Genomic DNA, 18688 nt, shown 5'->3' with positions numbered 1-18688 from the left:
CGTACAGTATATGCAGGCCTCCGAGCAGTGCGCGATCGCGTGGACTGAGCCCACTTTTGGACTCGCATTACATTTTGTGTGCAACGACACCAGACTCCTTTGTCCTCGCCATCACGAGTTATCGGGCCCCTTTGATCTATTAAGGCCCTTGTGTTTCCTCATTCACCCCATTTTCGCTTTCTTTAGAGGTCGCACGCATCGCTGTGCATCTAGCGACGATGCACCCACCCCGGCGCTTCGTGCTTCTCGTCCTATCGCTCGTCTATGCAGCACAAGTCTCTCATTCGGCTTCGACATCTGCGCCCCAGTCCTCGTTGCGTACACACGACCATGCGGCACTGTCGATGATGGCGCCTCTGGCCGAGGGTGCTCCCAGTGCGCAGACTTCGCTCCTCGATCGCATTGGCCGCCTCTTCGACTCGTGGATCCCCTCCGATGGGGACATGACCACCGGTGAAGGCGGTGGCGGCTTTTTTGGTGGGGACAGCGCCACATTCGCTTGGGGTGGCAGCACGCTCGAGGTAGTGGTGAGTCGCATACTTCACCATGCACTGATACAGCTTGCTTGCATGCTGATTAAAGGGCAACAATGACAGAAAACGCAAGCGACCTACCTCACTCGACCAGCCGCCTTTGGACCAAGGATCACGTCTGACGATGGACTCCGTGGCGCATTGCTGCCCATGAGTGACTTTTATCGGGACTTGTCCCACGACAGCCAAAGTAGGACCCCTTCTAGAAGTTCCTCAGCAGCATCACTAGCGGACAATCACGGATGTCCTTACAAGGATGGGCCGGGGTGGCGCGATCAGGACTTTGACGATGACGACGATGATGATGAAGACGGCAGAGATGTCGGCCGCAGTGTCCTTTCCGATGTACACAATGCTAAGAAGGGTCCTACACCGCCCAAGGACTGGATCGCCCTCGTCGAGCGCGGCGGCGGCTGTGCGTTCATTGCCAAGGTCCGCGTCGCACAGGCGCTCGGCGCCACGGCCGTCGTTGTGGGAGATGCGCCGAGCCCCGGCTACGAAAAGGGACCTGGCAACGATCCGGGCGAGGACAGCGATCCTGGCCTGAGTGGTCGATTGGTGACGATGTTTGCGCCTGGCGACACGCGCGACATCCAGATCCCCAGTGCCTTTGTGACGCGGCCCAGCTACTTGGATCTCACGCGGCTTATCGAGGAGATGGACAAGGAGCGAAGCGAGCAGCAGAGGCAAGAGTGTCGTGCTGCAAAGGGCAAAGCAAAAGAAGAAGCGTGCAAGGACCCGATGGCAAGAGACGGCAGGCGAGGCGGGCTCGAGGTCGTCTTGGGAAGGGATGATATTATGTGGGAGTGGCCTCTGATCGATCTGGCTTTCATCCTGCTCCTACTCCCGTCCTTTATGACCATCACGACCATCATCGTGCACCGAATCCGACTCGCGCGTCAGAGGAGAAAGGAAAGGGCACCGGAGCCTGTCGTTCTCGGATTGCCTTGCCTGATTTGGCGGGGAAATGGCCAGCCATGGGAAAAGATCGAAGGGGTTGTCAACAATGCCGGTGAGGGGGCTGCTTCTCCAAACGGCTCGCCAGCCTCGGCTTCGTCTTCTGCCTGCGAACAGTCAGCACTCGCCGAAGCAGACGTGGAGCGAGGGACAGGTGGGCAAGTCGAGCTCGACACCGTCGGAGACGACCGAGACGACGGCGAGGCTGCTCCCGGACCCTCTAGGCAAATTCTCAAGACTACACCCATCCCTCCTCCTCCGCCGACAAACCACCATTCTTTCCTGCCTCCCGGACGATCGTACTACAGCTGCGACGAGTGTGCAATCTGCCTTTCTGAATTTGTTGACGGCGACAAGGTGCGCGTTCTGCCTTGTGGTCATGTCTTTCACCTGCCCGAGATCGACTCGTGGCTGCTCAAGGTTCGCAAGCTGTGTCCGATCTGCAAGCGCGACAGTAAGTTTGACTCAAATCAACCTTCTCAAAATTGATGTCGCTGACACTTCAATTTTTTTTAGTCACGGTCCCTGTGCCTCCCACTCCCCCAGCACCGGCGCTTCATGAACCCTCTGCTTCTTCCTCGATTCCTTCTCCCTCGACAGCACCAACCCCACACCATGACATTGAGCCGGATGAGTCGATGCCATTGCTTGGCCCATCCTCTTCTCGCTCATGATGCTACTCTTCTCTCTTTCTCTCTTCGTGTATTTTTCTTACAGATCATTCTTTCTTGAGTGATTCTACGTGTAGCTTCTGTCCATTCCCAATCCACATCATCACCTTTCAACATGCTTTTTCACGAAAAGAAGGTGTGATCACATCCCATTGAAATTATGTTACAGTTCAACATGAAATAGAGCGTTCAGTCAGTCTCATCTTCGCTCACTTCATCATCCTCGTCGAGCTCGGCGTTTCCCAACAGATTCTTGTCGCCACGTAGAGCCCTCTCTGTTCTTGTCAATGGCACAAAGCGCGTGAGGATGGCCGCAAAGAGCGACTGCAGGCCTCCGAACCGAATGACCCAAACGACGGCTCCTCCCACCTCCCCTCTTTTTCCAGTAGGTGTTGTGACTACAGCGTCCGATGAGGTTGCGCGAAAGATGAGGGCGGCCACGACAGCCACGACGAGCTGGGGCAGGACGACTGCCAAGTTGTGGATGCCCAGCACCGTGCCTCCCAACGAGTCGCCATTAGCATTGCTGGTGTTGTTGGAATCGTCTTCGACGTTGGTGACCTCGAGAATGGCCGCTGCACCTCCGCCGTTCGAGCCCTCGACACCGGACAGTCCTCGTCGAGGTGAGCCAGACTCGCCCGCCAAGGTTCGCGAGAGCCTTCGCCTGCTCTGTCCGGACGGTGAAGAAGAAGAGGGAACGAGCTCCCCGCAGTCCAACACCGCCCTTGCCACCCTTCTCCTCGCCTCCTCCTCGCCAATCTCTCCACTCTCTTCTTCGTCGTTGTCATGGTCAAGGCTTGCAGAAAAAGTCCGACTGCGCCGTCGTATTTCGTCATCCATCTTTCTCCTCTTTCGTCGCCTCCTGACCTGTTGCGGCGCGAACCAATCGGCATCGAATTCGAATGGCGAGAGACCCTCTTCGGCCTCGCGCACAGCCTCCATGACGAGAGCAAACGGGACCCAGCTTGCCACCGCCCATGGCACGCCAATCGATGCAATCAAGACGATGGCAGCGCGGCTCGACTTCTCCACGAAAAAGGTGACGATGCCAGCCTGGAGGCCAAAGAGGACCGATGAGAGGGTCCACATAGTCCGAAGTGTTAGCTTGCCAGGCTTCTTCGAGGATGACAATGATGCCTGAACGCCTTTGTCTTGGCTCTCGCCGACACCGTCGTCATCTCCATCGTAGAATGCACCTTCCTCGCCGTGGGCTTCGCCAGCACCATTGACCTGTCGATGGGCACGGGACTGTCGGCCAAGTGGCTGTCTTTCTGGTCCTTCAAGGTGGATCGGCTGCTGTGTGGCCTTTGCAGAATTAGACAGCGAGAGAAAGGGCAGGACAGCACCGGATACGAGCGAGACAATGGCAAAGAGGCTACGCACAGACTATGTCAGCCCATATGTCAAAGGAGGGGAAAGATAATGAACTCACAGCAAAGCTAGACTGCCCATCTCTTTATCCTTGTCGGTGACGTCGCCCCCACCAAGCTTCGCGTGGTTTGCTTCTCGTTCCGCTTGCCTCGTCTCTATGAGCCATTCGGTTGCATAGAACAGAAAGGGGAACCATCCCATGAACGCAAATAGCTGCACCACGCATACCCTTCGTACAGCTCGAGGAAGCCTGCGAATCGAGTGCCAAATGTGACCAAGAGCCTCCCCCATCAGCTTGGAAAATGTCGGTGAGGGTGGGCGGCTTCGTTGACGAGCTTGACGCGGGTGATCATCGGTTGGCGACATGGCTGTGTGTTGGGAAGCTGCCGACGAGGGCAAGACGGTATCGCCTGGCAAGGAGTAGGCCTCCTGGATGCTGACGCTGGTGATGACTGCGCATGTGGTGACGCCTATGATGCTGACGACAGCAAACTTGCGGAATTGATCCCCACCGAGCCAAGCCAGAGCCCTGCTGCTGCCCAAATCGGCCCATCCTGCAGCGTATCCGACGACGTTTCCAACGTGCGTCATGCGACCGTGCCAGGCATTTGCGCGAGAGTGCATGTTGTTGGGCGTCGCATCGAGGATGAGGGCCCTTGCACTGGCCTGCAAAGCATTGATGCTCAGGTCAAGAATCCAGAAGGCGAGAATGGCGAGGCCCTGGTTGATTTGCTTGACGGCTTCCTTGCGGCGCGGGTCCCAGTCAGCGAGCCCGGTGTGGAGTATGTCGCAAAGGAGCGTGCTGATCGGCCCACTGAACGCCAACGTTAGCGTTGAAAGGCTCAGAACAAGGGTCGAAGAGAGGATGTACTGCCTTCTCCGACAGCGTGAGGTGCTCAAGTCGGACAGGACACCGATCAGGGGTTGGGCAATGAGACCGGAGACGGGGCCTGCGATCCAGACGAGCGACGTGGCCGACTTTGACAGGCCCAGCGAAAGCAAGTATGGCGTTCCGTAGCCGAATTCGAGCGTCCAAGCCATTTGCGCGCCCGCAATGACCAGCGTAAGCAACATCATTCTCGTGGTGTCGGAGCCCTTCTGTTCTTCGCCGTCGTCTTCGTCCTGGCCCCTGTCTCCCCTCACGCCTCTGCATGCGCTCCCGAGCCAGGTGCCCACACGCGCAGTGACGACATTTGCCGCTCTTTTGATCCAGCTGCCCCTCTCTGCGAGCCTTTGCGCCTCGAGTGCGGCACGCTGCCTGGCGGCTCGAAGATTGTACGACTCGGTCCTCCAGAGATGGAAGCCGTTCCATCGCCTCTCGTCTCGCGGCACAGTCCGTGAAGAAAACGCAGAGTCACCGTTGTGAGCCCCTGTACCGCTGATGGGCGACGTTATAGGAGATGTGACGATAGCGCTCGAGCCTGCTCCCTCTTCCGTAGTAATTAGTGGGCTGCGAGGACCCGCGATATCGCGGCGAGCGGGAGACGCTGGAACGGCGCTTGGATCTACAGATTCCGACTGCTCCCGCCGAGCATCTTGTTCTCTTCGTGAGATAAGGTCATCGAGCGACTCCAGCGCGTGCGGATCGGGCTCGGGCGGAGGCACCAAGGGCTGCGCTGGCATCGTCGAGGGCGACGAAGCAGGTCGATGCGAGGAGGAAAGAAAGAAGATAGCGAGGGGGGAAGGTGAAAGAGGGCAAAATGAACTGACGATTCCCGTGACCTCCACAAATGAGCGCGACGGACCGGTCGGGCAAGCTCTATTCGTCCTTCTCTCCTTAATTTAACCAGTAGCGTCTGCTTCGACGACGGCTACGATGGCCTCCCCCACACGCCCGCCTGGCCCGCCTCCGGGTCCACCACCAGGGCCGCCTCCTCCACGGCCACCGCCGCCGGTGGCCTCGTCATCGTCCTCGCCTGCACCCACCGCTTCCACCAGCTCGGCCGAGGTGCAGCAACAGTCGGCCTCGTCTTCATCTACTCCGGCTCCAGCGCCAGCGCCTGCGCCTGCGCTTGCGCCGGCCACCTCGTCCTCTGCCCCGGCGGACGTCACGACTGCCTCTCTGCCAGATGATCCCGCCCAGCTCGAGAGGTTTCTCTCGCTCCAAAAGACGTCATTCTTCCAGGAGCTGGAGCTGGACCGGGTCCTGTCGGCCTTTAAGCTGAACCCGTACGACGTGCTCGAGTGTCCGCTCGATGCAGACACAAAGGCCATCGAGCGCCTCTACCGGAAAAAGTCGCTGCTGATCCACCCCGACAAGCTGCGGCACGATGCTGAGCGCGCCGAACGGGCCTTTGGCCTGCTCAAACAGGCCAGCAGCGCGCTTCTGGACGAGGAGAAGCGAAAGGTGCTCGACGAGACGGTCATGAGTGCCCGCGTGCTCGTGCTGCGCGAGCTCGGCCTCGGTCCGAGCACAGACGCAGACGACGAGAGGCTCCGCCATCTCGTGCCCAGCTTCGAAGAGAGGGTCAGAAAGGGGACAAAGGAGCTCATGGTCGACGATGAGCTGAGGAAGAGGCGGTGGGTGGTTGGACCTTGGACCTGTTGCTTTTCCTTTCAAGAGAGTAGCAGCAAGCTTGCTGACTCGAAGCATTCGCTCCAGAGCCGTACGCATCCAACACGCTGCCGAGGGAGAGGAGCAGCGAAAAAAGGACGAGGCCGTGCAGGAGCGCAAGCGCAAAGCCGACGAAAAGGAGCACTGGGAGAATACGCGCGAGGAGCGCATCAGCGGTGAGAAAGGCCCTTTTCCGTCTCGACGATGTCGTGATGTCATTTTTTTGGTATGGAGCAACTGACTAGACCAGAATTATTCGTTGCCGTCAGACTGGAGGTCGTTTCAGAAGGGTGCGGGCAAAAAGAAGAAAAAGGCGAGCAACACGCTCGGCTGATGCACCCTCGACACTCGCGACGGCGCGCCATGCCACGCCCATAGATGGTTGTATCATCGTGACCATGTCTAGTACAGTACATCGAGCGCCCCTGCGCTCAGGCACGTTATTGAAGTGAGCCCACGTTCGAGAGAATAATGTAATGGTAATTGTGACACCGACATCACCACGGAGGAAGAGAGAAGGAGAAGTAGAGAGGGAAAGAGAAGAGGCGAGGAGATAGAAGGGTAAGAGAGACGGGGCGAAATACATTAAAGACAGGTACTGTACAAGGAGGCGTCTCTCCATTTCCTCCCTCCCTTCAGACATTCACATTGACTGGCCATTCTGGGAAGTTTCCCATGTGCATGACGCTGAGCCAGTCGGCTTCCAGGCTCGGCAGAAGGTGGCTGCTGCTCTGCCCCCCGTGGCCGCCGGTCATGCCCATGTTGTAAGGCAGGCCCATGGCATCGATGGTGACCTCCTGTTGTTGCTGCTGAGACAGCTGCTGGATGGGCTGCAGCTGTGCAGCCTGCTGTGTCTGATCGAGCTCGACCTGAGCGTGTGCAGTGGGTGCATGATGCCCGGCAACACCTCCAGTCGGATCAAAGAGATGAGCCATATCGCTCGGCGGGGCGCCGTGTTGAGGATACTGCTGCTCTTGCTGCTGAGGAGGAGGCGGAGGCGGAGGCTGAGGGCCGTGCTGCTGCTCGTACAGCTGGTGCTGCTGATCGTCGTGTGGACGAGCCTGTGACGAGTGCTCGCCCTGCCACGACTGTCGCGGGCCAGAGGGATCATTGGGTGCATGGCCCTGCTGAACATCCCAGCTCGCAGAAGTCGAGTTCGACGTCGAGGTGGAGACTGACGTCGTGGAGCTGCCAGCTTCGGCCATGACGGCGTCTGCACCTGCTGAAGCACTTATCTCCTCTTCTTTGGGTTGCTGGCTCTGTTGCACCCCATCCTGCGTGCGGCCCTCCCATGAAGCCTTGCGGCGATGCGAAGGCTGCCGGATGGATGTCGACTCCTGAGTGGACGCCATGAAGCGAGGAAAAGCGGGGATCATGGCCTCGAGCGTGGGCAGCATGCCTCGGCTGCGGGTCAAGGCCAGCTCAGCCAGGTCCCATTTATGAAGCCGATGGGCGTCGGAAAGGGCGACAAGAAGGCGCGATAGGGTGGTGATGCTGCTCGCCAAAAGCTCACGGTTGTCCAGACGGGAAAAGGTCAGACAGAGCCTGCAAAGCAAAGAGAGAGAGCCGGCGAGGTGATGGGCACCGTAATGAAGAAAGAAGCCGCCACGGTAATCCTCGTCGGTGAGCGATTCGAGGAAGTCGACGACCATGACGGCACTCGACAGACCAGCCTCAAAGGCTGGCAGCATGCGCTTGTCGTCGCCCATGGCGGTGAAGGCATCCATGGCCGTTCGACACACGAGCTGGTTGACACCGAGATAGGACAGCTGCAGCGACCTCGTGCCTGGAATCGCCTCAGTTGACTTGGCTCCGACCTCGTCCCCTCGCAGCACCGCCCTCAGCGTCGCCGGCATCGAGTCCTTCCAGTCCTCGAGCTCGGCCATGAAGAACTTGACGCGCTGTGCAACGACAAAGCCGTCCCTTCTAAGTTCCTGGATCGGCACGACAGAGTGGAAATTGGTCAGGACGTCATTGAGGGTGAGTGTCAAGCGACAAAGACCTGCGAACGTGTCTCCCGGAGTATGCGCATCAGACGGCAAATCGCTGTTTCGTTCCCAGCCGAGAGTGTCCTGGAAGGCGGAGAGACCGGCGTCGGCGAGGTGATCTGCGCAGGGCGATAGGCTGTTGCGCTTCGGCAGCGGTACCGAATGATGAGACGAATGGATCACCGATGGACGGCCCCAACAAAGGGCAGACCACTTGTCGTGGATGACAATGGCCCACCATAGACGGATGCGAACATCGCGTTCTTCCTTTGACACTCGCCAGCTGGTAGGATCGAGGTGAAGACCCAGCATGTGGGCGATGGCCAGCGTCTGGTTGAACGTCATAAAATTGCCGCTGGTGTTGATCGACGGCCGTCCGGTCAGGTCAGTCAAGGCAACTTGCAATGTGACGAGGGTGCTAGAGGAGAGAAAGGTTCAGACCATCGCACCCGTGTCTCAAAGGAAAGGGCAGAGAGGAGGGAAAGTCAGCGCACAACTCACGAGATGTCAAATTGTTCCTTGAGAGCGTGCAGATTGTAGCCCCAGGCCTGTTTGGAGATGGGGCGTAGACTCGCATCATACACGGTCGCCGTCGCCAGCGTCGACGTAGCCAAGACGGGGGGAAGGGGGATCAATGGCAGGTCTCCTGCTTGTTCCGCTTCGTCAGTGGCTCCTTCGCGTCCCTTGCGACCGCTGGTCTTTTGGTCCTTTGCTGTCTCGCTCTCAAGCGGTGCCGACGCCGAAAATCCTCCCTCGCGATAGCTGGCCATGGCATGGATGGTTGCCTCGCGGTACTCGTTGCGCTGCGACTCCATCAAGAGTGGAAAGGCGGCCGAGTCTCGCAGCGAGTAGAGGACCATGAGGGGTGCCACTTTGTCGCCCAGAGACCTGCGAAGCTTGAGCAGGCCATCGGCGCCGATCTCTTTGGCCTGGTTTTGCAGCCGGCCGTACGGATGCGAGGGCACAAAGGCGAAGAAGATGGGGTGTAGAGGGTCGCGAGTCATCTGTCGAATCTGCAGCGGTGGTGGGACGGGGGGCTTCTCTCCGTCACTGGGCACCGCCGTCGTAGCTGCTGCAGTGTTGTTGCTTTCGATGTTGCTACTGCTCCTGTTGATGCCGCCGCTACTACTGGCGCCGGAAGAGCCTTGGTCTTTGCCACCACTATGGCGATGGGCGCCAGGGACGGAGGGTGTGTTGGCAGTAGATGGTGTAGCGCGCGTCTCGGCCTGCTTGAGCAAGAATGGGTCCTCGGAGGAGGAGCTGCCCAGGACGACTGGCATCATTCCTTTCTCCTCCTGAGGGACGCGGTCACCGTCGCCGTTCTGTGGTTCGATTGTGAAAAGACAGTTGTTAGTTGACGTTTGCGCAACGGGCGGTCAGACGTGAAGGAGGGACGGGGATGAGAAAAAGCAGAAGGGTAAAAGACGGGAGAAAGAGGGAGAAGGAGAGAAAGGGAGGCAAAAAATAGAGAGAGAAAGAGAGAGGGAGAGAGGGAGGGGGAGAAACGAGAAGGGGGAAGACAGGGGCAAAGAGGGAGAGGAAGGCAGACCAGGGACACGCAGGAAGAAGGAAAAGACACGCAGCGCCAGCATTTCTACACACCGCCCTCACTCGCCACGGTGGCCGCTGGCCAACCCGGCCAAAGGTGGTGGGCAAACGAAAAGGGAGCAACTCACGTGGCTTTCTGATCGGTCTTCGGGGTAGGCATCTTCGCCGCCCGTCATCATTCGGGAGATGAAGCCATGCAGGTCGTCGGTGTTGGACCTCCTGGATGCAGCGGGGTGCGAGGGCCCCGAGGCATGCTTGACGGGCGTGGGCGATTTGCCCTCCTGCATCATTCCCAGACTTGATGAAGCCGAAGAGGCCTTGCGGTCCCGTGAGCCAAAACGAGCGAGACCACCACCGACGCTGGCAGAGGGCGACTTGGACTGATGAGAATGCGACTGGTTTGCGTCGTCTGGCTTGGGAGGCCTCGATCTAGGCGTGGGATCCATGTCGAAGGTGCACGAGCGACCGTTGAGACGACAGCTTTGACAGTTCTGCCCGGCTTCGATGATGACACAGCGACTCTTTCTCTTTCGACAGCTGTCGCACGGTCGGTCCTTGCGGCTGCGATAGGCACGGGCATGGCCAGCATCGATAGCCTGCGCCTTGCTGCCAGTGGCATGACTGTTGGGAGAAGAGGAGGTCGTAGGAACCGAAATCGGCGAGTAGAGCTGCTGGTGATGGTGTTGTTGTTGTTGTTGTTGTTGGTGCTGCGGCTGCTGGTGTTGATGTTGGTGAAATTGATGATGTTGATGCTGATGTGGGGCTTGATGGTACGGATGATGGGCCTGGAAATGCCCCGAGGGCTGCTGCGGCTGCGGCTGCGGTGGAGGTGGATGCGGGGGCTGCGAATACTGTCTGGGAACAGGCAGGGAAGGCCGCGACGTAGGAGGGTGGCCGTGCGCGAAGTGAGGGTTGGTCGGAGGATACGAAGGCCTGACATCGGTGTACAGCGACCCAGCGCTCGATCGCTCCAAGGGGCGAAAGAGGGGCGGCGAAGCTCCCATCGAGGGCGCAGGTACTGGCCCAGCGCCCGGACTAGCCCCCAGTCCCGATGCCGGTCCCGGCCCTGGCCCTGGTTCTGGTCCTATTCCCGACGCAAATCCGTGACCTGCGATGCTTGATGATGAAGAAGGGCCAGTGGAAGGAGAGGTGGGATTGAGAAGCGCCGGGCGGTGGTAGAAGCTCCCTTGGCGTTTGTATGGTGAATTGGGTGAGGTGCGGTGAGGTGGCATGACTGCCGCAGTCTGCCGACTGAATGTTGCTTCGAAACGAGGGCGGAACGGGACAAGGAAAAGGAAGGAGGAAGGCGAAAAGAATAATGGAGATCGATAGAAAGGGAGATAGCGAGAGAAAGAGAGGGAGAGAGCGCGCGCGCTTGCTGCGACAGCCTTCCCGGGGCGGTCGTCTCTCTTGGGCGGCCTCTTGTCGCGGCAATTCGAGTGGTTCCACACGGTATCCTCGATAGCTCTAGACCTAGGTCGGCGCGGACCAAGGTCGAGTAGTGGTTGCGCAAGTGCCAAGCAAGGTGGACTGCCTCCTCCTCTCCTCTCCTTTCACTCGCCTCAGTCGAAGCTGCTCTCCCCTATGTATGCTCGACTCTGTGCACGGCAAAGACGGCTTCCCAATCGGGGCAGTCGTGTCTTGGATGCTCCTCCTTTGTACACCTCCACGGCGGTATAGCTCTGAGCCCGCTCCGTCGTCCGCCTTTGGAACCAGATCCTCTCGGAAGAATGCTTCCTTCCTTTCTCCCTCCCTGGCCTTTGATGAGAGTAAATGCCCAATGCTCTTGTCCGACTGTGATTGAGTACCGCAGGCTGTGATGGCCCAGCAGACCCGAGTTCGCCCTAAGCGAGGTCAGCGCATGTCCTTGACGAGTACACATATTCGCATACATCCTCCCCGTCCACGCACGCCCATTTTTCGGTGAAAGGAAAAAGAAAGAAGGGAGAGAGTTGACGGGCAGACAGCAAGGCAATGGCGGCCGTGTCCGGTCCCACCCCCTCGTCATCATACGTGAATCGACTCCAGCACTCACCCTGTTTCTGCAAATATCTTCTTGCTAACCCGCCCTTTGGATGCACCCCACCCCGCCCCTCCCCCTTTCGCCGCGGAGAGACGAGTCCGTGCCGAGCGGAGCAGCAATGCGACGGCAAGGCTCAAAAATATATCTCGCCAGCGAGCCTTTAGCACCTGGCTTACGACGAGGATAATGTATTGATAGTGTGTCCCGTCGACTGTCTCTTCGCCAGGCCCTGCGCTCGCCGCGCTTTTGCCGGCGGTGGTGCGAAAGGGCCTTGTCTTGCAGGCAAGTTGCGCGGAGCGATTGCTTTAAGGCTCGAGCGCCCAATTAAGAAAACGATACGACGCCCGATCCGTTCCTACTCAGCCGCCCGCTCCTTCCTTGCGGCCCCCGTCGACAGTATATGAGAGAGACGTCCTCTAACTTTCCCTGCGCTCGGCGAGTCGTGGGCAGCTGCAGGCCGGGCTCACGATCACAATGCAGGCCGGGGTCGGTAGATAGGCCGTCGACGTGCCCTCTCTTTTCTCCGGGGAGAGAATTTCGGGCGCTGCATTGACATCACAGGCTTTTCTTCTCTTTAACCCAAACCCAAATGCGAGGTACAGTACAGTACAATTCTAGTGCAGCAGCAATTTAGGGCGGGTACCCTAATAGCCACTTACAATATAATATAATAGCCGCCCACAAAAGGTGATTGACACACGCAATCAAATGACGAAGGCAGACCTTGTTCTTTTCTTGGCCAACTTTCTTTATTTTTTTCCTTTTGGCCGAAGAAAGCGGACGATTCATGCAAGGCCCTCGGCTCCGCTCGTTCTTTCGGCGACGACACCGTTTCTTCGCTTCAGCTTTCCAATCGTTCAAGCTGAACCGCTCGAGACCACTGTCCGCGAAAACAAAGTACAGGTCTTGTCGCACACAGGCCTCGTTTGGAGCCGGGTGCAAGTCACATTTAGAACAGAAACCCAAAGAGACGTTCATGCGCATGATTGTATAGAACATTGATCGTCGACCTGCAGAGCGCATGCGTGTGGCTGCCTTTCATGTGACATTTGTGCGGGAGCAACACTACCACTTCTCCAACACCGGCATTTGCTCTTCGCTCAAAGCATGGCTTTTTGTCCGAAAGCTTCCTTTCACTTGCCCTTGTTGAGCATGTCTCGAAAGGCCTCCTGCGATTTTGGTGCCGTGGACGCAGCCGCGGACAAATCCCCGGCGCCGTCCACGTCCATAGATTCAGTCGCCCTGTCTTGCGCTTGATGCCCTTCGCTGCTCCTTGTGAACCCAATGCCACCGCCAAAAGAGCCTCTACCCCGGCCCCGTCCCCTTGCCACGCCACCACGAGCTGCTCCTCCCACCACTTGTCGAGGCGCAAAATGCGAGGCGCTGGACGGGGGCACCGCTGCCGCGGCGCCGCGATGTTCGAGCGGCGAAAGTGAAAGGAGATGTTGTTCGTCGTATTGTGCCGTCGATGCCAACAGGATCCTACCCGCCGTCTAAAGAGTGGATGGAACATTAGCATGCGTCTTAGAGTATCTTGACAAACATAGATCGAAACTTACACTCGCATCCTGGAATTCGATCGTGGCGATGCCGTGCCCTTCTTTACCAGGCTCGTACTCGACCAACAAGACCGTCCCAGGCCCGCCAGCCATCCTTTCAAACAGCTGCTGAATAATGGCCTCCTGTGCATCCAACGGAAGACCACGCGCCTTGACGCAGCGGCTTCTTCTTTCGGCGTCCATCCTCGGCGCATTAGGCGATGTGGCTCTGCCAGGACCGGAAACTCTGGCTTGGGCAATTGAGACAGAGATGGCCTTGCCCTTGAGCCGAGCACCATTGAGGACCTGCATCGCCTTTTCGGCGTCTAATATGGTCCTCATGTCGATAAATGCGACACCCTTGGGCTTGCCATCTGGATTCGTAGGCATTCGAACATCTTCAACGTCGCCTTCGGCCCCAAACATGCTTCTCAAGGCGTCCACTGTGGCACTTCTGGGCAATTTTGTGACGTATAGCTCTCGCTCCGTCGACGCTGCGTCCGATCTGACCTTTTTCCTCGCGGGGTCCGAGCGAAGGACTTCGAGCCTGAGTGCCTCGCCCTGAGGGCTGTGTCCGACCTCTTTCTGATGCTCGGCAAGGGCGGAAGTGGCACTTTGCTGGGTGGTAAATTGGACATAGCAGAAGCGTCTATTCGAAGCGTACCGCTTGCTGGGCCAACGAACGTCGAAAATGTCACCGTAGGGTGAGAAAAGCGTTCGGATCCAGTGATCGTCAGCCTCTTCGGAAAAGTTGGTAACGTACAAGGTGCACTCGTATCCGAGGTCCACCTGGACGAATTGGCCGTCAATGCGCTTTTTGTCTTTGGTGTGCGCAGCCGGAATCGATGAACGGTCCGTGAATTCAATGAGAGCGGCGCTTGTCTGTGAGCCGGCAGGTACCCTTGGACCGGTGATTTCGGAAATTTCACCACAATCCTTAAACAGTGCCTCGATCTTCTGCAATACTTCGTCTGTATCCCTGTCGTCGGTCACCGCTGGCAGGCCCGAGACCATGACTGAGCAGAACTCTCGATCTCGCTGCGGTTTCCGGTCATCGGTCTTGCCTCGCTTTGGCGGTATTGCGTCGTTGTTTGGAGAAGATCCCTGGGCGGTGGGATGGTGCTGCTGATCCTCGTCTGCTTTTCTCTTCGTGCCGACTTCCTCGCTATCGTCCATTTCCACGTCGGCGTAGCTTTGTTGTTGCTGCTGGGTATAATAGCTGTTGTACGCCTCCCACGCCTTGTCCTGTTCCACGATCCGTCTTTCGCGCGCCACTTCAACGTCGGAGAGCGTTCCGAGGCAATGCTCGAGGTCAACGAGGTCGTCGGCGAGCTGAACTTTTGCCGTGCCGTCGAGGTCTCGACGCTCGAGCCCTTGCTTCAGGATGCCTCTCGCTTTGCTAGCAGAACCTCTCCTCGCCCAGTAGGCCGCAGCTTCCCTCCATGCGAGAACGTTGGATCTCTTCGCTTTGAGCACATGCTCCCAGATCCCCTCGGCCAGGGCAACCATAGCCTCGCCTCCGAGTTCGCACCATCGCGACGCCATCTTTTCCAAGCGCAATGACGTGTCTCCGGCGTCTTTGCTCTTTCCCCTTGACTGTGCCTCGATGCCCTTGATTGTTTCCAAAGCCCACTCCAGGAGAGTATAGACCTCGAGAAATGATTCAGGGTTGCGTGCTACGGCGGCTTGGGCATCTGACAACCCTCCTTCTGCGTAAGTTGCTGGATCGGCCAACATCAGCTGAGCCGCCTGAGACTCCCTCTCGACGTCAATACGGGCCAGGAGAACGTCGACAACCTCGGCTGTGCCTCTGGCCTGGACCTCGCCGCTCGAGAGAGCTCTTGCCAGGGTTTCCTCGATCTGTTGCCGCGAGAGTCTCAACTTGCCAAAGCAACGGAGCGTGGAGCCCCACAGCGAGCCTGAAAACGGCAGGCTCTTGTTTGCTCGCTCGACGACATCAAGTACCAGCGACTGGGGCGCGTGAGCGATATTCTTGGGAGGAAACAGGGCCAGCGTCAGTTGCGTATCCTAGATCAGCAAGGCGTGCACGGCACACTCACCAGAAGTGCGACAAACTCCCGCCATATCCCTTGACAGGCATCCTCGCTGACCCTCTGCGACTGTGTTTCGACTGCGACCCTGCTCTCTCTGGCTTGGCGAGTCTCTCTGCTACGCGCCTTTGCCTCGGTCTCTTGCGCCTCAACAGTGGGTGCCACTTGCTCGCTGTGAGTCTGCTCCGGATACCCAACCTGGGCAATCGCTCGCTCGAACAGGGCCGACGCGCCCTCGACGTCAAAGAGGAAACCGCCCGGCTTGACTCCATCTCTCTCTGTCTTTGTGACGATCCAACGGAGGTAGTACTTCCAAGAGGCTGCGAGCGCCGATGCGTCGTTTGAAGAAGTACTCGTATGTGCAAGGCCTTGCTCATACGGCTCGCATGCATCGACGATAGCTTTCGCCTTCCCAACGAGCCGCGAAGAGCTCGACATGGTCTCTTCGTAGACGTCTGGCGGTAGAGAGTTGGTGACAAAGGTCGAAAAGAGCTGGTACGTCTCATCGATGGTGACGTGGGGGATGGCTAGTCGAGCGAGAAAGACGTTGTGGATGATGCTGGCGGCAGTAGCGCTTCTATTGAGCTGCCAGTGCACAATCTCAAAGGCCAGATACGGGTTCCACACCTTGTGACTCTGCAGAGGCTACATGTCAGTATTGTGGCCAAAGGGGCTCATACAAGGTGCCACCCACTCACGTTCAAGGAGTCTCCTGCTGCCCTGGAATTAGCTTCTCTGACGCGCTCCCTGACGGCCTCTTCTCCTAGCAAAGCTTCCCAGGCGGGCCCTACCCCGGCAGCCTCTGCTTGCTGCGCCGTCGGAATTCTTGGCAAACTCGACGGCAAGTAGTTGCCGGTAGCATCCAGACGCGGCCCACCGCTTGTTGCAGTCCAGTACAGTAACGGGTCCTTGGAAACGAGACCGAGGCCTTCCACTTGCCCCTCCTGGCTCGACGACAAGCTCAAGGTCATCGCCTGGCTGATCCACGGCTCACACCTCTCCGCAACTTGGGCAGGGTCGACTCCCGTATAGATCCAGTGTAGCGCGAGGGTAAGAGAGGTATAGGCTTGAAAGGCCGCGATGTCGAGCGCGCTGCCATTGCTGTCCCTAGAGAGGTCGCTGTGGAGCTGCAGAAGCTGAGCCACAACGCTGGCATCGGAGATGAGCCCCCCCGCTTGAGAACTCGAGAGCAGAAACGCCACGAGAGCAGAGAAGAGCCTTGTCTCTGCCGAGGAGAGGAGATACGCCTGATGCTTTTGCTCGAGGGCCTTCTGGAGCGTCTCGAGAAGCCCGATGCGAGTCGGGGAAGTTGGTGCAGCATTGGATGCATGCAATTTTGCCTCGATAGAGCGAATCCAGGCGCGGTACGATGATCGCGACGACGCGTGCGATCTTCTCTCGTCATCCGTACCATTGACCGAGTCCATCTCCATCGACTGATCCAGAGTCGTGGAAGTGTGCATTGCCTTCATCGGCTGATTGGACGAGACGGACTGAGAGCCATCAATCCTTCGAAAATAAAAAGAAAGAGAAAAGAGGACAGTGCGCGCGCGTCTCGCATCTCCACTCATTTCTCCGACGCATTGGTGGGAGCACGTGTACCAGTGCTTTTCCTCTCTTCCCCCCCTCCCGGATCGAGACCATCTTCTCACCCGGCACTGCTTCTCGACCGACTTTCCCTCACTTCTATTGAGAGAAAGACTCTTCTCTCCCTTTGACTGCGAAACGGCCGCCGTGCAAAGCTACGTCAAAGCTCAGGCCTTATTCGGCTAGTTCGCAGGTGATGGCCCGACGCACGGAGCGGACACCGTACGAACGAGCGCCTTGAGTCCGAGGACCGAGAGAAGGAGTCGAAGCACAAGACAAGGAAGGGCTGAGGGGGCAGAAAGAGTCCGATTGGTGGCGGAAGTGTGAATAGTATTCTGTGACGGGACGAAATTTCGCATCTCGGTGCTTCTCAGGCGTCGTCATGCGCGCCACAGGTTCGTCCATGTCGTCCACCTCTTCTGGCTCGTCACACCTGCCGAGCGCCCAGACATCGCCAAAGAAAAAGGCCTCACCTTCGGATGTCATCTTTGGGGCACCACCAGGTGCTGACGATCTCAGCCGAAAGTATGACTCTCTCAATTCGCATTCAGCAGTGTCGCCCCACCCCGACGCTTCGCAAGCAGCCGACTCGTCGGGTGGCTCAAGCATCGACAGCTCAAGCTCGAGATCCCAATCGGACTTGCAGGGCTTGACGAATGGAAGAGGAGCCAGTTCGACGGCTGATGCTGGACGGTCGTCTTTGTCGCCGGCGGCGGCAGCGGCGGTCGCTGCGTGGAACAAGGATGGTCCTCGGGCGCTGACGCAGAAACCAACGTCGACGCCCGGCAGCAGTGGAGCATCTCAAGGCGGGAGCAGTGGCAGCATTAATGGAACTGTCGGAACCACGGTGACCGCGGGAACTGCTGTGAGCATGGCAGAAGATGCGGCGTCAGGCCGTGCGCAGCCTCTTGGTGCAGCAGCACCGCTGGGGTCAGAGGATGGAAATGTCCAGGTCAAGCTGGTGCCTGCGTTGCTCGAAGATGCCGACGCCGAAGACATTGTTGTCCTCGTTGGTGAGTGTACAGCTAAGAACACAAACCGCCCTTAATCTTTTTGTTAAGCGAATGTCTCCTACTTAGCCGACATGCTCGCCCGTCTGATCGCTCACAACGACCTCATACCGCTGCACCCCTCTTCGCTGACCCGATTTCACTCTCGCGCCACACCGGCCATCAGCATTTCGTCCTATCTTCGGCGCATCGCCAGATATACGAGCTTGGACAAGGCCTGCGCACTCATCCTCCTCGTCTACATCGACCGGGTGTGTGCGAGGATGGACGGCTTCACAATCTGCGGCCTCACGGTGCATCGATTTGTCTGTGCAGCAGTTGTGTGCGCCAGCAAGGCTTTGTGCGATGCTTTCAGCACCAACGGTGGGTTTATTCATCTGCTCGCTTTGCGTCTCTTGCTGAGCTGACGTGAATGTCAAAAGGCCACTACGCGCGGGTAGGGGGTATCTCGCTCGTCGAGCTCAACATGCTCGAAAAGGAGTTCCTCACAATCATTGACTGGCGCCTCACATGCAGCGGAGCGCTGCTCCAGCATTACTATACCAGCTTGGTGCGGTCCCATGCCGGCTTCCGTCTGCAGGGCGACGCCAAGGGCGACCTTTCTACCACTGCTCCCACAACCATGGACGTGGATAGCTGACCGTCGCTTTCTCCCATCCTCTTTCAATGCACTTATTGGGCTTTCATGGAATAGATAGAAGTCTCTGTACGATTAAACACTACCACTAGCATCGCTCTGCCCCCGCTTGCTGAAGTCTTGCCTCGTCAAGACTCGCAGGATTGTCCTTCTTCGCAATTCAGCATTGCCACTATCCTCAGAATTGGTGTCGTATTTTCACGTGACACTACCCGTACGC

At 58.1% G+C, this 18688-nt stretch overlaps 8 protein-coding genes across 8 annotated transcripts; 5 read left to right on the top strand and 3 right to left on the bottom strand.

Annotated features, from left to right (window-relative positions):
• The first annotated feature begins 147 nt into the window (after window positions 1-147).
• FA10DRAFT_268266 (hypothetical protein) lies at window positions 148-2290 on the top strand. The gene is made up of 3 exons (XM_025522256.1): window positions 148-527; window positions 597-1944; window positions 2007-2290. Exons 1-3 carry the CDS (start codon window positions 219-221, stop codon window positions 2162-2164), a joined length of 1815 nt encoding a protein of 604 aa, XP_025375246.1. The 5' UTR covers window positions 148-218; the 3' UTR covers window positions 2165-2290.
• On the bottom strand, window positions 2291-5218 carry FA10DRAFT_303053 (hypothetical protein). The gene is made up of 2 exons (XM_025525202.1): window positions 3594-5218; window positions 2291-3536 (listed from the first exon to the last, which is right to left on the bottom strand). Exons 1-2 carry the CDS (start codon window positions 5153-5155, stop codon window positions 2351-2353), a joined length of 2748 nt encoding a protein of 915 aa, XP_025375245.1. The 5' UTR covers window positions 5156-5218; the 3' UTR covers window positions 2291-2350.
• Window positions 5219-5318: 100 nt separating this feature from the next.
• FA10DRAFT_254009 (DnaJ-domain-containing protein) lies at window positions 5319-6420 on the top strand (the record flags this gene model as incomplete). The annotated part of the gene is made up of 3 exons (XM_025519713.1): window positions 5319-6052; window positions 6135-6262; window positions 6356-6420. The coding sequence occupies exons 1-3, from the start codon at window positions 5349-5351 to the stop codon at window positions 6418-6420; spliced, it is 897 nt and encodes a 298-aa protein (XP_025375244.1). The 5' UTR covers window positions 5319-5348.
• A 173-nt stretch (window positions 6421-6593) lies between these two features.
• Window positions 6594-8676, bottom strand: FA10DRAFT_153009 (hypothetical protein). Its single transcript, XM_025518114.1, has one exon. It carries the CDS (start codon window positions 8417-8419, stop codon window positions 6722-6724), a length of 1698 nt encoding a protein of 565 aa, XP_025375243.1. The 5' UTR covers window positions 8420-8676; the 3' UTR covers window positions 6594-6721.
• On the top strand, window positions 8677-9527 carry FA10DRAFT_152986 (hypothetical protein). Its single transcript, XM_025518113.1, has one exon. The coding sequence runs from the start codon at window positions 8933-8935 to the stop codon at window positions 9371-9373; it is 441 nt and encodes a 146-aa protein (XP_025375242.1). The 5' UTR covers window positions 8677-8932; the 3' UTR covers window positions 9374-9527.
• Window positions 9528-12296: 2769 nt separating this feature from the next.
• On the top strand, window positions 12297-12712 carry FA10DRAFT_152959 (hypothetical protein). The gene has a single exon (XM_025518112.1). It carries the CDS (start codon window positions 12354-12356, stop codon window positions 12645-12647), a length of 294 nt encoding a protein of 97 aa, XP_025375241.1. The 5' UTR covers window positions 12297-12353; the 3' UTR covers window positions 12648-12712.
• FA10DRAFT_303050 (hypothetical protein) lies at window positions 12412-16746 on the bottom strand. Its single transcript, XM_025525201.1, has 4 exons — window positions 15933-16746; window positions 15244-15870; window positions 13205-15175; window positions 12412-13138 (listed from the first exon to the last, which is right to left on the bottom strand). Exons 1-4 carry the CDS (start codon window positions 16704-16706, stop codon window positions 12779-12781), a joined length of 3732 nt encoding a protein of 1243 aa, XP_025375240.1. The 5' UTR covers window positions 16707-16746; the 3' UTR covers window positions 12412-12778.
• Window positions 16747-17692: 946 nt separating this feature from the next.
• FA10DRAFT_233340 (cyclin-domain-containing protein) lies at window positions 17693-18471 on the top strand (the record flags this gene model as incomplete). The annotated part of the gene is made up of 3 exons (XM_025518943.1): window positions 17693-17834; window positions 17901-18194; window positions 18254-18471. 3 exons carry the CDS (start codon window positions 17693-17695, stop codon window positions 18469-18471), a joined length of 654 nt encoding a protein of 217 aa, XP_025375239.1.
• Window positions 18472-18688: the final 217 nt, after the last annotated feature.

The sequence above is a fragment of the Acaromyces ingoldii genome, assembly GCF_003144295.1.
Source record: "Acaromyces ingoldii strain MCA 4198 unplaced genomic scaffold FA10scaffold_5, whole genome shotgun sequence".
Lineage (NCBI taxonomy): Eukaryota > Fungi > Basidiomycota > Exobasidiomycetes > Exobasidiales > Cryptobasidiaceae > Acaromyces > Acaromyces ingoldii.
This window is presented reverse-complemented; position numbering and strand designations above follow the sequence as displayed.

Bases quoted from the DNA above. Each gene is read 5' to 3' on its own strand.
- FA10DRAFT_268266 (XM_025522256.1), top strand. From the start codon at position 219: ATGCACCCACCCCGGCGCTTCGTGCTTCTCGTCCTATCGCTCGTCTAT. The intron at 528-596 runs GTGAGTCGCATA...CAACAATGACAG, and splicing joins GCAGCACGCTCGAGGTAGTG to AAAACGCAAGCGACCTACCT. The intron at 1,945-2,006 runs GTAAGTTTGACT...AATTTTTTTTAG, and splicing joins TCCGATCTGCAAGCGCGACA to TCACGGTCCCTGTGCCTCCC.
- FA10DRAFT_303053 (XM_025525202.1), bottom strand. From the start codon at position 5,155: ATGCCAGCGCAGCCCTTGGTGCCTCCGCCCGAGCCCGATCCGCACGCG. The intron at 3,537-3,593 runs GTGAGTTCATTA...GTCTGTGCGTAG, and splicing joins ATGGGCAGTCTAGCTTTGCT to CCTCTTTGCCATTGTCTCGC.
- FA10DRAFT_153009 (XM_025518114.1), bottom strand. From the start codon at position 8,419: ATGACGTTCAACCAGACGCTGGCCATCGCCCACATGCTGGGTCTTCAC.
- FA10DRAFT_152986 (XM_025518113.1), top strand. From the start codon at position 8,933: ATGAGGGGTGCCACTTTGTCGCCCAGAGACCTGCGAAGCTTGAGCAGG.
- FA10DRAFT_152959 (XM_025518112.1), top strand. From the start codon at position 12,354: ATGACGAAGGCAGACCTTGTTCTTTTCTTGGCCAACTTTCTTTATTTT.
- FA10DRAFT_303050 (XM_025525201.1), bottom strand. From the start codon at position 16,706: ATGAAGGCAATGCACACTTCCACGACTCTGGATCAGTCGATGGAGATG. The intron at 15,176-15,243 runs GTGAGTGTGCCG...TTTCCTCCCAAG, and splicing joins GGGAGTTTGTCGCACTTCTG to AATATCGCTCACGCGCCCCA. The intron at 13,139-13,204 runs GTAAGTTTCGAT...TCCACTCTTTAG, and splicing joins TCGAATTCCAGGATGCGAGT to ACGGCGGGTAGGATCCTGTT.